At 47.2% G+C, this 16,967-nt stretch overlaps 1 protein-coding gene across 1 annotated transcript in view; it reads left to right on the plus strand.

Moving 5' to 3' along the window:
• Positions 1–74: 74 nt before the first annotated feature.
• The window catches only part of Tram2 (translocation associated membrane protein 2), a 53,439-nt gene continuing 36,546 nt past the window's right edge, over positions 75–16,967 (plus strand). Inside the window, exons 1-3 of the mRNA XM_013019069.1 lie at positions 75–392; positions 863–1,024; positions 3,171–3,291. Of these exons, the coding sequence (XP_012874523.1) occupies positions 75–392; positions 863–1,024; positions 3,171–3,291 (601 nt within the window). The remainder of the gene's footprint in view (positions 393–862; positions 1,025–3,170; positions 3,292–16,967) is intronic.

A 16,967-nucleotide genomic window follows, 5' to 3' on the forward strand; every position in this document is an offset into this window, starting at 1 on the left:
CTCGGCCTCTCCGCCGCAGCCTGTTGCACCCCGCGGCGGCCCTGCATCCACGTGCGGGGAAGGGGAGGCCCGCGATGGGCCGGCAGCTGGGGCTGCGGGGCGGCAGTGGCCGGGAGCACCGCGCTCCTCGGAGAGGAGGAGGAGGGGGAGGAGGAGGAGGGCTGGGGAACTCGGGTGTGGGTTGGCCGCGGCATATCTTGTCTCCCAGTGAGATATGTGGCGGCTCTCCCCTGTCTCCCGGCTCTTCGGAGGAGGCTCCTTGTCGCTGGTCGGGAGACTTGCTTATCTGCGTCCTGGGGCCCGTGTCACCACGCTGTAACCGCCTAACAGCCGGGGTGGAGATGGAGGGGCCCTTCTCCCAGGCCCTCTGCCCCTTGGGTCCCTCATCTCCGGTCTGGTCAGCTGGTGATGAGCTGTCCTCTACCTGAGGACATTCTTGTGGCCGGGTCGAGGTTGGCCGGGGGCGTGCGTCGTTGGCCGAGCCTCACGGTCTGTAGGAAATACCCTGGGACTGGGGTCTCCGCTTGCTTCTCCAGGGAACCCCCCCCACACACACACACCATGGCTGTCCCAGGACAGGACTGTGTCCCACTCCCTAACCTCTGTCCCTCATCTCCCGGGAAAAACTAACCACAGCCTCAGTTTCCCCATCAGTGGAGGAGTTGGCAGAGCCTGCCTTCCTCGCAGAGTGATTGTAAAGTTTAGCCCAGATCACAGCAACAAACGTTGTCATGCATCCTACCAACGTGAGAACCAATTTCGGGCCTCTAGAACACTGTTACTATGAAGTTAATGAGAAATCAGAGGGTTGGTTTAACCCACTCGGTATCTTTCTGTCTATATTTACCATCCTCCACTCCAGTGCCGGACCCCTAGTCCGGAGGCTATGGTTACAAAGACACATGTGTTGGCCATGAACTTCATAGCCACCAGCTTGCAGCTCGCCAAGTTTCTCACCTGGTCTGTGGCTGTCCGTTATGCTGTAGTGTTTGTTAAAGTTTTTGGCTATACCTGCTTTAGTCTGGTGCCAAGAGAGCTGCCTAGCAATTGAGTTCCCCACCTCCTTCCTTTTCTGCCTTTCTTATGGAAAGCCTTGTGCTTTAAACCTTCCAACCTGTGGAAGTTGAGATGTGTTAGGAGGGAGGAGAAAGGACCCAAATGAGAAAAAACAAAAAAACAACTGCTGTCCCTCCCTGCTAGGAATGGGCCATGTAGGAATGGGACTTGTAGGGCTGGCATCTCCTGCGAGATGCCAGGGTGGTCAGGCTGTAATGTCCTGGCAGGAAGAAGGCTTTGTCTCAGATCTCCACTGGGAAGAACTCCTGCTCGTGCTGGGTGCACGGTAGCTCCTCACTGTCTATTCCTGCTGACCACCTCTGTTCAGAGATACTCTTTTGTGGGGAGCTGTGGGCATGGAACTTTGCCACCCCTCCCAAATGAGAGCAGAAAATGTAGGAACTTCAGAGGGACCAGTGGTGGGGCTTAAGGGACTGGAGGGAGGAAGACTGAGTAGGTATTACTTAGGGTCCGCCAGGTGCCCCCTGGAGGTGTGTAGTGGTATGTGTATACCGGGAAGCATACAGTGGAAAGGTCGGTCCAGAACCTGAGGTGGGGTTTCCTAGAAGTGGGGACAGAAAGAGGCGCCGGAGGAACGGGGAGAAAGGAAAGAAACCCATCCAGCATCCGAGCTTCTTCCTTGAGCCAGGCTAGGGCCCCTTTATTCAGAAGCTGGGTGTGGAAAGCTCAGTTATGATTCTTCCCCTCTTGGCCTCCCTCTGGAGCCCCCGTCCAGCCTCTGCCAGTGAGCTGAGCCCCATCTCCCCCAAACTGTTCAAGGCCACCTAAGCCTTGCCTCAGTGATCTCTGCAGACCTTCACAGAGCTTCCGTTTCCCTCTCAGGACCTCTGGGGCTTTAGCTTTCTGTCTGGGAGATGTTGACTTTGAATTCCTTCCCTTGGGATCACTTCCTCTTGGGAACGCACATGAAAGGCTGTCTGGACTCCACAAATCACACACACACACAGAGGCACACACACACTTTTGGTTTAGTTTTGGGCCATCTAATTCCCAAGGCACGGGCAGGTTCTTCTCCGCAGCCTGGCTTTCTCTTCATCCTGGGGGTATTTGGAATAGAGCTGTACTGTTCAGCCACAGCACTTGGCTAAAAAATGTCAGGAATGTGGAACTTTATTCCCCCCTCCTTTTCCAGCTTCTCTTTCTTAACTCTGCTTTTGGGAGAGGTGGTGCCCCAGATTTTCTGTACCTTCAGTGCTCTCTTAGGTGGAGTGTGGCCTGCGGGTCCTCCCGGTGTGGGGTGAGTTGGGGTGCTGTGTATGTGTCACACTTGAAAGTAGCCTCCCCTCTCCTTTCCCCTTGGCTTTCCAGTGTCCTGTGCCACGTTTCCGACTGAAACAGGCACGGAGAGGAGTACTTTTTTCATTAGCCAATAGAGAGTGAGCAGAAGAGGCCGTCTGGAAGAAAGAGGAAGCGATTTATACACTACCTTTAAAAAGTCATTTTTCAGACAGAAACTTTTGTTGGTTTTCTTCCTCCCGTCTCTGCAGCTGTGAAGAAATGTTGCTGAGATTCTGAGCCTGTCAGTTGTAGGTCTGTGGTGACTTAAGGATTTGGGACCCAGCAGGGAGGGGAGGGAGAGGGGAGTGGCCCGCTTTTGCTTTTTAATTGTTTTGGAAGCAGGTTGGTTCTCCTTTGTCCAGCAACCACCTTCTTTCCCAGCGGGACTGTGATGGACTCTGGAGGATGAAGTGTTTGTAACTGTACAATGCAAGCCCATCGCGTAGGTCGCAGCCATTAGTCCACAGGGCTGGGGGCACGTTCACATCCTCCAGCTACCTGTGAAATCAACCTGCTCCCCTTGTACTGATGCTGGGGCTCCAACCCAGGGTGTGGGTACCGTTCCTGAGCTTTCTCCCCTCAAGGCTGGTGCTTTACCATTTGAGACATAGCTCTTCTTCCAGTTTTTTTTTGTTTGGTTTTTTTTGCTGGTTAATTGGAGATAAGAGTCTCACAGACTTTTCTTCCCCAGCCTGGTTTGGAACCTTGATCATCAGATCTCAGCCTCCTGACTAGCTGGGATGATAGGCACAAGCCACTGGTTCCTGGCTTGGTCCTGTCTTTTAATGTTAAGTTGCAGAATGATTGTGCTTTAGCCAGGAATGGTGGCTTACACTGGCTACTGGGAGGCAGAGATCCTGGGTTCTCAGTTGGAGCCTGCTGGGGCCTCCAAGCCTGGCCTGGTGATTCCTGCCTGTGATCCCAGCAATGTGGGAGGTAGGGAGGGCCACAGTCTTAAGGGTGGCTCTTGAGCAAAAAAACCCAAGAGGCCCTATCTGCAAAGTAGGACATTAGAAAGGGCGAGGGGAGGCAGAATATGGCTCAGCAGTAGAGTGTGTGCCAAGCAAGCATGAGGCTCTGAGTTCAGTCCCCAGTACTTAAAAAAAAACACACATGCACACACACTTTTTCTATTGTCTTAATAGAAAAAGAATGTTAATGGAACAGACATATACATGCCGATGTAAGTTGTTTTTCTGTGACTAACTTGTGATACACTTCGAAGAAGTTCATTGGCTACCCCCCTGGTTGCAGTTCATTGTAAGATGACAAGTCCTCCAGAACTAGCCGTCTACTGTCTGCTCTCCATACGGGACGGTCCTGATGCTCTTCCTCCCCAGGGAACGCTGGTACAGCTGCCCCCTGCAGAGCACTGACATTCATCTTACTAGGACCCCGCCTTGAGTAGTGGGCAGGTCTTGGGGCTGCCTCTCGTCAGCTTTGTGGAGAAGTGGAGACCATGAGGAGACTGCCCTGCAAGCTAACTAGGTGCCGCTTCTCTTGCCTGCTGTTGTCTGCACCGAGTGGCTCGTTTCTCAGAGGCGGGATCCAGACTGGTCCCAACAGTGCGCCTTAGTCCTGACTGTTTGTAGAATAACATGTGTTGCTATGGTGAGAGTTTCGCTCTGGCAGGCACGAACTCTTTTTTGATCTGCTTCTTCACAGGCAGAGGCCCCAGAAATCACTCTGTTGCATAGCTGATGTACCTTGCATTCCCGCCCTGATAAGTGATGAAGCCAGAGGGTTGATAAGAGCGGATTCAAGTTCCCAAATGACACAAGTGGTTTCTAATCAGCCAGAGTGCTATTAGCTGGGCTTTGGTGGGGAGCTTTGCCGATCGTATCTCTGAACCTCTTTGTCCAGTGCTGTGTATCTGGTATCCATTCGTACCTAATGGTTAAAGAAAGGAGGAGGGGGAAAAAAAAGAAAACAGTAAAATGAACACAGTTCCTGAACAGCCTGTCTTATTTCAGGAGTAGACCTTTATCTGTTTCTTTTTTATACTCGGTTACTTTGCCTTGATTTACCTGCACTGTCTCAAGTGTCCTGCTGTAGGGGAGAGCCAGGCCTAACTTATTCACAGTTGGTTAATGTTGGGAATTCAACATATGCTTTAATGAGCTTTGCAAGGGGCTCTTCTGGATGGTGTAAGTTTCTCCTGGCTTTCCTCGCTTTCTAGCACAGGAATTGGGCCTAGAGTAGAGAGCCCTGAGGCCTCTGGGCCCTCCACCCAAGCCATATTGTCTCCTGATGGCTTCATCATTTGGGTGGAGGCGTTGGCTGCATTTTACGGCTGAGAAAGGCCTTACTGTAACTGGGATGGTTTATGGAAGGTGTCATGCCCATCTAGAACTTGGCTTCAAGAGAAGAGGCTTGGCCAGGGACCATCCACTCCACATTGAGAGTCTGAGCCAAAGTAAGCATTCAGCAGTGTCTGGCTCACGTTTAGAGCTCAGACCTGATGCTTCCAGGCGTGAGGAGTCTATGGAATGCAGCCCCAGGTTGCTCTTCTTTATCTGAGTAGAATCTGTTTATTACCTGGAAGTAATGTCTGGGGTCTGTTCCACGTAGAGACTTTTCTGCCTGGCATAGTAAAATCATTGATATTTACATCTCCAAGAAAGAGACCACAGGGAATGAATGACCCAGAAACAGGTCATCAGAAGTGAGCCTAGGCGAATGGACAGAGCTTTACCTACCACTGAAATTACTGCCTGCTGTTTGTTACCCTTCAGTGTCTGTCCAAGATAAGGGGCATCTGAAGGCCCTGGGTCCACTGCCCTTATCAGGTTGATGTCCTGGTTGTCTGCAGAGCTGAGCTTCCAGAAGAGGGGAAGTCGGTTCCCTGCAGGGGGGGGGGGGTTGCCCAGGACAGTAGAGTGAGTTTTTGGCAAAACTGGGACCATGTCTTCTGATCCATCCTTCATCCCTTCCTGAAATCTAGACTCTCTTGGAATACCAGTCTATATGTGGACGTCTTAAACTTGGTGTATCTTTCTCCAGAGCTCTATGCTCGTTTGTTCTGCAGCTGTTTGTTGGGTGTCTGTGCACTTACTGTTTGCCTGTGTTGAGCTGTGGGGATGCAGAGGTGAATAAGTGGGGTCCTCACCCTCAGAGAGGTCACTGCGTGCCAGCTTGAAGCTGGGTAGGAGTCAGGTCTTAAGCTTGACCCGAGTAGCCGGTGCAACCTCAGACCCTTGAGTCTAACCTGAGCCATTGCTCCTGTTGAAGGGATGGTTTGCTTGTTTATCTATCGGATGTGGGGCTTGAACTTTGGGCCTGGGTGCTGTCCCTGAGCTCTTCAGCTCAAGGCTCTACCACTAGAGCCACAGCGCCACTTCCCATTTTCTGAATTGTTTATTGGAGATAAAAGTCTCATGGACTTTCCTGCTGGGGCTGGCTTTGAACCGTGATCCTCAGATCTCAGCCTCCTTAGTAGCTAGGATTACAGGCGTGAGCCGCCGGCAGCTGGCATAAGGGAAGGTTTATTAAGTTGAGACTTAACAGGTTGTGCTGTTGGGGTTCAGAAAAGAGCATTGGTCATTCCTAGAGAGCTTGCCGGGCACAGCTGGCACTTTGGTGCGTGTATTACTTCTTAAAGGCAGTCTGCTGGAGTGACTGGCGTAAGTAACCAACATTTATTGCTCATGCAACTGGCATTTGTGCAAGTCTAAGATAAGGCCCTGGCGGATTCGGCATTGGGGAGCATTTACACCCTGCCTCTTGGTGGCCATCTTTTCTTCGCATCCTCTTGGACCACAGAAATGGAAGGGAGAGAATGGGGAAGAGAAAGATTAATATCCCAGCTGTGGTGTATGCATGTGTGTGTGTCTGTCACCCCTCTCCCCTGCCCTCAGTACTGAGATCGAACTCAGGTCTTACCAGTCCAGCCAGGCCCTTTAGCTCTTAGATATTTTTTTTTTTTTCCGGATTTGTTGTTGTTGCTGCTGTTTTGAATTTAGGTAGAGTCTTGAGCTAGGTGCCTGGCCTTGTCTCAAACCTTGATGCTGCTAGCTCTGCCTTCTGCATAGCTGTGTACCTCCACGCCAGGCCCTCCAGGGTCTCCGTTACAAGGACAGTAATCCCATTCATAAGGATGCTGCTCTCAGGACTGATGACTTCCCACTAATGTCATTGCATTGCAGATAGAATTTCAATCTGGGAGTTTGGGGAGTGGTGCGGTGCAAACACCGTGTCCATAAGAGGCAGTGTGTGTAAGTGTGTGCACACGCATGTGCAGGCTATTTTTAGTCCTGGCAAGCCCTTATTGATCCAGACCCTGGCGGAGGTTAGGAGAATTTGGCTGTGTGGTCTCTGAAGGTTTTAAACAGCAAACCTCAGTGTGATCACAGCGATCCTTTTGGGAGGGTGGAGTGATGCTTGTACCACTGGGGTGGGGCCATGCTCCTAGGCACCCGTCCCGCCTTGGAGTAGGGAGAAGACCTCCAAATGAAGCTCCGGAAATTTGTAAAGGAAGAGCATTGTTTCAGATAGTTTGATACGCTGTCTTTGTTGGAAAGGTGTATATATAGATATAGATAGATAGATACTCGCTTCTAGGGAACTGTTAACTTTTCTTTTTATAGGGAATTTGAAAAATCGTATTATTTGACCTAATATCATTAAGAAGACTTGTGTGGCCATTGAGAAGGGAGAAGAACATGTCTCCTTTGGACCGTGGATAGAGAGAGAATTCACACCACTGCTGACCTCCATCTCTATGGAAATACAGCCTAGGACCAGGCTCCTCAGTCAGCAGAGGTAGGCATCTGGCGGGTGAGCTTCGTACAGTGCCAGAGGAAGCGAAGTTGAGTCTCAGTGGAAGTCTGCCGTGGGTTCAGAGGTGCCAGGGATGTCTGGGCACTCCTGACCTGGAAGTGCAATCCTTGCATAAGTAGCCATGCTCCCAGCAGTCCCAGAGCCCTGCAGGAAACCACAGAGCCTGCTCCACAGTGCCTGGTTTCCGGCTGAGAAGAATTCCTTAGAACCTGGAGTAGAATTGAACTCTTAGACCTTCCACTTGTGCAGTTGGGAGTATGTTTTTTAGCTCACAGTCTGACTTTGTACTGGATCAACTTTTGACCTCAACGGGCAGGGAATGGCTTGTTTGTACGGATTTTGTGATTGCTACTTGGAAGAGGGATGTTGAAGTGGAAAGGAATAGGGGATTTTCTTTTTAATAGCAGTTTTTGTCTCTGGTTTGTCTGTGAAGGCTAGAACATGTGCACTTCTTCTAGAATCTTCCAAGATTCTGGAGTGAGAGCTAGGCCCTGGATTCTTTCAGTAACTTGCTGGGTGGCCTACGAAAGATGCTTTATTGCTTTGGACTGCTTCATGGGTATGTCTGTTCACTTGGTGGGCAAGTGTAGCAGGGACCGGGAATGTGCCTGGGATTCAAGGTGCCGCCAGTAACAGGAGAGTAAGGGAAGAGCCTCTTCCAGCACGTACACTGAGAGGTGCCGCTGAAGCTGTGCGCGACATCACATCTTGACACCTCTCTCTCACCTTAAAGCTAGTGCTGTGTCACCTGGGTTACAGCTCTACTTCTAGCTTTTTGCTGGCTAAAAGAGCCTTTCTGATTCGTCTGTGCCAGCTTTCAGACCTGCAGATCTTAATCTGCAAAGCTGCGATTTCAGGTGTGAGCCACTGATGCTTACCTTGACTTCGTTTCTTATCTGAGGTGAAGCCAGGTTTGAGCCTAAATTTGGATTTGGCATCTACTTAGTGGAACCAAGGTTGATAAGGAGAAGATCCATTTATTAGAATTTTGTTTGGCCCAGGGGTGGGGAATAACTTTCACATGTGAGGCCCTTTAGCCTCTCCAAGGCTGACCAGGGGCCGGGGAAGAGGTCATTCCTACCTGGGGAGATTGGGGAAGAGGTCATACCTACCTGGGCAGATTGGGGAAGAGGTCATACCTACCTGGGCAGATTGGAGAAGAGGTCATACCTACCTGGGAAGATTGGGGAAGAGGTCATACCTACCTGGGATTGGGGAAGAGGTCATACCTACCTCGGCAGATTGGGGAAGAGGTCATATCTACCTGGGCAGATTGGGGAAGTGGTCATACCTACCTGGGCAGATGGGCTCACGTCTTCTGGTCAGCCAGGTGAAGTTTTGTTACCTGCTCTCTGAAGGTCTTGACACTCTGGGCTTGAGCTTCTTTTTTCTTCTTTCCATATTTGATGCTATAGTAATCATATATGCACAGATGCACTTTATAGATGTGGCTTTTTTTTTTTTTGTCAGTCGTGGGGCTTGAACTCTGGGCCCAAGTGCTGCCCCTGAGCTCTTCAGCTCAAGGCCAGCGCTCTACCACTCGAGCCACAGCACCACTTCCGGTTTTCTGGTGGTTAATTGGAGATAAGAGTCTCACAGACTTTCTTGCCCAGTCTGGCTTTGAACCACAATCCTCAGATCTCAGCCTCCTGAATAGTTAGGAGTGAGCCACCAGTTCCCGGATTGTGGCTTGTTTTTGAGATCGGTGGTTGAGCCTAGCATCTGAATCTGGCTGTAGTACACTTCCTGTAGACTCTGCAGACTTTGCTCACCAGTGAAAAGTGCCATTTTGGTAAGTTTTCACCCTCAGCAGCCCTGGCCAGCAGTGGCATGCTTTCTTCTTCATAATACTGGAGCAACATGTGGAGCTGTGTGGAGGTGTACCAGTATCCAGTTATGTTATTCTGATGCCTAGTTTCAAGTAGGAATTGACCATTAGTTAATTCCCAAATTAAGATTTTTTTACTTACCTGTGCTAACTTGATACAAGGGGTAGTAGGCCCTGTTTGGCTGCTCATTGCTGTAAAGGATTTAAACTCAAGTAGTAGATAGATAATTATTTTGATGACCACGGAAAGTTCTATTAGACTGTGCTGGTATGCAGTCACAGATAGTAAGAGGCCCTTGTGATCTGGCCATGTTAGGAAATCGTTAAAGGACGTGGATTACAGAGGTGAAGGTCATACATTGCCTTACAGCTATACTGCCCAAGTCTCAATTTTGTCCTGGCAGTACCTCTCTGGCATATTATTTAAACACCTTTGTGCCTCAGTATCCTCATCAAAAAATGGAATTAATATGAGAGATTGAGCTGAGAATATTGTAAATAAGAATATAAATAGATGGCTGGAAATGTGGCTTAGTGATAAGAGTGCTTGCCTAGCATGCATAACCCTGGTTTCGCTTCCTCAGAACCACATAAATAGAAAAGGCCGGAAGTAGTGCTGTAGCTCAAGTGGTAGAGTGCTAGCACTGAGCACAGAGATACTCAGGGGCAGAGCCCAGGCCCTAAGTTCAAGCCCCAGGACTGGCCAAAAAAATAAATAAATAAAAAATATATACACATATAGAACATTTAGGAGCGGGTTTGGTACAAATAATGACCCATAGACGTTACCTATGGTTATTAAAATTAAAAATATGAATAAAAATATGTAAAGTGGGTATGAACTGTGCATGAATTTTGGACTTGGGTCTCCTTTTAGTATGTCATTATAATATATATATATATATATATATATATGCAGACATTCCAAGTTCTGAAAGAATCTGAACCCAGAACACTTTATTCTACATATAGATTATTTTTATTTTTTTGTTTTTGTTTTTTGGGTCCGGTTGTGGGGCCTGAACTCTGGGCCTGGGCGCTGTTCCTCAGCTCTTCAGCTCAAAGCGAGCGCTCTACCGCTTGAGCCACAGCGCCACTTCCGATTTTCTTTTTTTTTTTTGGGGTCCGGTTGTGGGGCCTGAACTCTGGGCCTGGGCGCTGTCTCTCAGCTCTTCAGCTCAAGGCTAGTGCTCTACCACTTGAGCCACAGCACCACTTCCAGCTTTTTTCTTTTTGCTTATGTGGTGCTGAGGAATTGAACCCAGGGCCTCAGGCATGCAAGGCAAATGCTCTACCACTGAGCCACCTTCCCAGCCCTCTACATATAGATTATTATAAAGATATATATCCACAGTTTGAAAGTTTCAAACTTATATCTGGGGTAATATGGAAAATTTGTCTATCTGGAATGATTCATCTCCAAAAATTTCTGGGGAGTATCAGTTTTATAGCCCTGACCTGAAAGACAGGGTTGGTTTACTCTATAGTCATGTTCATTATGGAAGAAAATGGAAAAGAGCGTTTTCTACATTCTCACCTCAGTCTGCCAAATACCAACACTCTCCAGTCACCTGGCCTTTCAAAAATTAAAAAAAACCCAACTTTGCAGTAAATACACTTGTTCTGTGCACAGTTCTGAGCTCTGACATGGAAGCAGCTGACATATTTATGGGTGGTGTAGCTTGCTCTGTGTGGCCATCGTTGGAGCTTGGGAAGGGGAAAATGTCATGCCTCTTGGCCACTCTTCTCTGAGTTTCTTGGGTCAGGATCATGCCAGGCATGACAGTCACAGCCTTGTCAGATGATCACTGGCAGCCTCTACACCTTTAGCCTTTATCTGTAGGGGAGCAACATATAACTTGACCAGTGTTGCTGGCCTCTCCTTCTCACTCTTCCTGTTGTGGCTTACATGGCCTTAGGGGAGAGTTTGGACTGAGCTGATTCTTGCCCCTCGTTCTGTAAATATTGATCACATATGTTTTTGTGAGAGCTATTCACCATGATAAGAGCAGAGGGAAAAGCACAGTGCTTTATCTCAAGGATTTTCCTTCTGTCTAGTGAGCAAGGCAGAGGACCGACCAGCGAGTACTGTCATTACAGAGGACGCTCCAATTGAACTGCCGTATTGGTCCTGAGTCTGGCACACAGCGGCCTTCATAGGTACTGAGCTTCTAGCAGAGATATACTTTGGGAGTCTGGGGGTAGGGCTCCTAGTTCCAGATTGGGTTGGCAGATCCTAAGGCCAGAGATAGAAATTGTGGGAGGGTAGGGGAACCTTTTTCCTGACAGGGACCACTTGGATATTTATGACATCATTTGAGGATCCTAGAACATTATCCATACAGGCAGATGGCTGTGGGGAAGCATTGTGTGTCTGTCCTGTCTTGTATCAAATGATTCCACTGGCCTTTATATGGCTCGAGGGCTGGATGCCCCCATGATGGAGGAAGCCAGGCCTTTCCAGGAGGCAGCAGGGAACAGGGTAGAGCTGGTTGCCTGGTGGGTGCGCTAGGTGTGGATGAGGCTGGTCAGGAGGCTGTGGCATCGATCCATCTAAGAAAGTCTCCCCCACCCCCCACCTGTCTCCTTCACCTCCAGCCAGAAAGCAAGCCTGGAAAACCACTGAAATCCACCCATCTGCCTGCTGCCTGGTTGTTCTCCGCTCTTTTCCCCATACGTTGTGGTTAATGTGACACAGGTGAGCAGTGGGGCACAGGGCTTCAGTGTGCTGGGGCACAGGCAGTTTAAGTTGGAGGGAAGAGCAGCTTTTCTGCAGACCTAATTATAACCCTAAGGCTACATTGATGCGTATCTTACCCTTGAACATGAATATCTTCCTATCTCATTGTCTTGTGTTGCTTTTACATGCCTTTACCACCGAGGTATTCTTCAGACTTATTAAAAAGCTATTTGCTTGTATGTAATGTGATTCTGGATTTTTTAGAAGGGCGGACTTTTTTTGCTTGGGGTTGGCTTAGAACCTTAATCTTCCAGGTCTTAGCCTCCTGAGTAGCTAGGATAACAGACATTAGCCACCTATTTCCAGCTATAGTGCCACGTTTTGAACACACTGTTATCACATTCCAACCATGTCCATTATTCTCCCAAGAAACTTACTAGTATTACTTCTCTGCTACCCCTTTCTCCACTCCGCAACCTCTTCAGTGGATCTACGTGTTCTAAACACTTTATGGAAGTGAAATCATACACTGGATGGCTTCTCTTAATGTTATATTGTAGAGATTCATCCATGTTATAGCATATATCCAAACTTTACTCATTTTCATTACTAATCATTTCATGAGTGGAGGTCTCAGGTTTATTATGTGGAAGTCTCATGTTATTTTGTGGAAGTATGTTTATTATGTGGACATCTCATTGTGTGGAGGTACGTTTGCTGTGTGGAGATCTCAGGTTTATTGTGTGTGAGTTATGTTATTATGTGGAAGTCTCATGTTACTGTGCTGAAGTATTACGTTTATTGTGTGGAGGTCTCATTTTATCGTGTGGAGGTATCATGTTTATTGTGTAGAAGTAACATTTGGTTTGTCCATTCACTGATCAGTTGATTGACATTTGAGTTACTTCTACTGGTAATACAGCTGAACATTCATTTAACAAACTTTTGAGTAGATATCATGTTTCCAGTTTTCTTGGCGTACCTAGGCATGCAACTGCTGGGTCATTAAATAATTAATATAGACAAGGAGCCAGGGCTAACTTATATTGAACAGTTTGCCTTTTTTAATTTTAAGTTTTATCTCACCACAAGTATTATGAGTGTTGCTCATCGTCCTGGCTTTCCACAGCAGGTTTTGGAGTTATTTTTGATGGATCGTGGGACATAATCATCTGTGACTCAGAGGTAAATGTCAGATGACACCATTTACCAAATACTTGCCATACGCACTACGATAACTAGAGAGATGCCAAAACACACACCTTGCCCTAATGCAGTAAGTCTTTGGGATCCACCTAAATAGCCATCTGTATTGAACCAATTAGAGAACTTGTATTGCCATGCAGTGGAACATCACAGCTGTTTAAAAGAAGATGAGGTCATCCTCTGTGTACTGACATGGGCTGGTGTTGGAGAGAAGAGGTTACAGATTAGCATGTGCAGGAGGAGTCTGGTTTAATACAAAACTTATGTCTATGCAAAGGCAAAACTTGGCAAGAGCACAGTAGATTGTCAGCATGGGTTTCATCTCTGGTAGACAGCTTCTAGAAGATTTTAGCTTTTAGTATGTTTCTTTTCAAAAAAGCTTTCTTTCTTTTTTTTAAGTAGGTGTGTATAACTTTGAAATTAATTTGACTTCCCCTAGTTCTATTTCAGAAGGGGGGAAAAAAAACAAAGAAGGCAGGGCTGGGAATGTGGCTTAGTGGTAGAATGCTTGCCAAGCATGCATGAAGCCCTGGGTTCAATTCCTTAGTACCACATAAACAGAAAGAGCTGGAAGTAGCGCTGTGGTTCAAGTGGTAGAGTGCTATCTTTGAGCAAAAGAATCTCAGGGACAGTGCCCAGGCTCTTGAGTTCAAGCCCCACGTCTGGCAGGGGAGAAAAAAAGTCCCGAGATAGAAATTATACCTGGAACAGTAGATTCCAGTATTGCATCTGCATATGAAGAAATGCCAGCCGGGAACTGGTGGCTCATGCCTATAATCCTAGCTATTCAGCAGGCTGAGATCTGAGGATCGTGGTTCAAAGCCATCCCAGGAAGGAAAGTCCATGAGACTCTTATCTCTAGTAAGCCACCAGAAAACCAGAAGTGGTGCTGTGGTTCAAGTGATAGAGCACTTGCCTTGAGCTGAAGAACTGAGGGACAGTGCCCAGGCCCACAGTTCAAGACTCATGACTGAACCTCCCCCCACCCCCCCCAAAAAAAGAAATTCCAACACATTTGTGGTAAACTTAACAATTTTACAAATTGTGAAAGGTGTAGTGAGAGAGCTTTTAGAGGCTAGGCATCAGGAATTTTTTTTTTATTGTAAAGATACTATACAGAGGGTTACAGTTACATGAGTGAGGTAATGAGTACACTTCCTCTTGAACATTGTTACCCCCTCCATTGTTTTCCCCCTACCATCCCCCCCCCTCCCTTCCCCGAGGTTTTTTTTTTTTTTTTTTTGGATTGTGATTAAGTGATTACATAATTTCTGGAAATTCACAGTATTGTGGAATAATGATGCTCATTTAAAGTCACAAGTTCATTCTAACTTTCCTGGAGCAAATTGTCTATCACAGTCTGTAATATATAACGGTGCTCACATGTTATATACCATATATGTGATCAGCAGCATGGGGATATTTAGTAGTGGTTCAACCAGATGAGTGGGAGTTCTTTGTTTCTTAAGTCCTGTTAGTTTTGTCGTATCACCTAACATTTTGATTTAGCATCCACTTATCAGGGAGACCATGTACCGTTTGTCTCTTCGTTCTTGGCTTACCTCGCTCAACATGATTCCTTCTAGCTCCATCCATTTCCCTGCAAATGCCATTATTTTGTCATTTCTAATGGCTGCATAATATTCCATTGTGTATAGATACCACAGTTTTTGGATCTATTCATCTGTGGTGGGGCATCTAGGTTGTTTCCATATCCTAGCTATTGCGAACAGTGCTGCAATAAACATGGAGGTGCACGTGTCCTTGTATATTGGTTCCTGTTGTTCAGGGTAGGGCATCAGGAATTTTTGTGAAAGAAGAATGGGCCTTGGGTAGCTCTGAGAGTAACATTTACTTATCATTTGATAGCCGTGGGATCAAAGCTGACGATGTGCGTTGTGTTTTGAGCACTCCTTTGGTCTGAGCACTGTAACCGACCCTTTACCTGTGTTCTCCTTCTCTCCTTCAAGCCTCCCAGCATCCTTTTGCATGGCCTGGTGACCGTTCCCACAGTGTGACTACACAGGGGGCCCAGGCTAACGTGGTCCCGTGTGACCAGATTGCTAGAGCCAGAATTCGAAGCCACATGTCTGGCTTCACAGCCTGAGTTTTATTTTATTTATTTAGCTTAAATTTAATTTTATTTTGTATTGTTTTGCATTCTGTTTTCTAGTCTCCTCCCTTCCCCATCTCAACCTTTCCATTTATGTTTACTTGCTTTGCCGTCCTGGTGATTGACTCAGGGCATCATGCTTGCTTAGGCAATTACGCTGCCGTTGGAGCCACATTGCCATCCCTTTTCTTTCTGTTTGTTTTTCAGATTGGATCTTGTGTTTTTGCTGTGCTGGCCTCTACTTCCAAGTAGTAGGCTTGCACCCTGCCTGGCTTTTTTGCTCCACTATAGCTAGGAGGAGACTAAGCCCATCCAAGGCAGCGTACTTGTCCCAGGGCACACAAAGCTATGGGCTGGGGAGCAGGCATGAGCCTCGTGTCCTCCTGGTAACAGGTCGTGTCTGCTACATGGACATTTTCTGAGGTGGGTTTGCTGGGGTGGACAGTGCGAAGCCCAGCAGGTTGTCTGGAGCTTTTCTAGGAGATTCACATGTTGTATAAACTTGTGAAAGTAGTGCCTAACTTTGCTGAGACCATCTCTTTCCTATTCTGTAGGCCTCACTGTGGAAGGAGGCACTCGTGAGCAGAAGTTCTAGGGTGGGTTTGGGCATGTCTCTAGCCTCGTACACCTTTTATGGAACTCGCTGCTCTAGAAGCACATAGACAATCTGGCATGGAAGTCACGTTTGCCATTTCTTTGTAGCTTTGCTTTTCTTGCTTTGTTTTTTTTTCTCACTTTTTAAAAAATGGTTATTATCAAGGTGATGTACGAGGGGTCACAGTTACAAGTCAGGTAAGGAGCTCATTTCTTTTTGGACAATGTCCCTCCTTCCCTTGCTCTCTCCCAGTTTTTCCCTCCATGTAGCTTTTCTTTCAGAAAATTATGATTCACAGCTGGTAACAGTTTACCAATTAATCCTCCCCAGAGTTCTTTAACTCAAAAATTTTAACCTATATTCTGTTTAATTTCATATAGGGAAATATTACAAGCATCTGAGAACTGCCACTTTATTTATTTATTTATTTTTTATTTGTGAAAATACTGTACAGAGGGGTTACAATTGCATGGGCAGGATAATGTGTACATTTCTTACCAAGCATTGCAGCCTCCTCCTTTGTTTACCCTTCACATCACTTCCCAGCCTCCCCCCTCCCCCCCATTGCCACTTTATTTATTAGGAGCATATCATTATTGTATTTTGAAAAAAAATGTGGCAAAACATATGACATCAAATTGACCATCTTAAGCATTGCAAGTATATAATCAATTAGTGTTGAGTGCATTTGCATTGCAAAGCAGTCTCTAGGACTTTTGATTGGTTACACAGCTATTTATTGAGCACCTATGGGAAGACGTGCTGCTCTGTCTGAGGAAGAAGGGTCAGAGAGCGCTGGGTGTAGTTCAGGGTGACTCCCCGGGGTGGAATGCTGCTCCTCATGGGGTTGGATTGTTGGGGGCTTCGGGCCTGCTTCTCTGGCTTCCTGTTTAGCTGCCAGTAGAGCTTCTCACTCCGCCACTTCCTGGAATTGTACTATCTTCCTCTCAAGAGCGTTGGGGAGACCCTGAGCAGATTTTGCCTGTGAGCGATTTTGCCTGTGGCTGGGCCACGTGGCCGGGGGTGGGGGCAGGGTAGGAGAAAGGCACAGCTCCAAGCCAGAACTTCACCAAACCCCAAATCAACGGTTTGCCCAAATATAGTATCCCAGACCTTCCACCCATCAAGTTTAAGCTAAATATACTATCCTTCAGCCTGCAAGCTCAGCATCCTCTGCGGAAGACTTCTGTGATTATTCCTAAGTGCTTTCTCTCCATTTCATCTTGAAAAAGTGACCGTGGTGATGTGGCTCCAGACACAGGCGGGTGTTACACACGTCTGTTTAATTTACAAAAACGCAGCAGATTGCAGGGATCTGGCCCAGCAGTTAAGTTGCATTTGCTTTTTTTCATGGAAGAAAGTTTGTTACATTGGTTTACGCACAGGCCCTTTGCCCAGAAAAAGAAGCTAC

Source organism: Dipodomys ordii, unplaced genomic scaffold (genome assembly GCF_000151885.1).
Source record: "Dipodomys ordii isolate 6190 unplaced genomic scaffold, Dord_2.0 Scaffold44, whole genome shotgun sequence".
In the NCBI taxonomy this organism is placed as follows: domain Eukaryota; kingdom Metazoa; phylum Chordata; class Mammalia; order Rodentia; family Heteromyidae; genus Dipodomys; species Dipodomys ordii.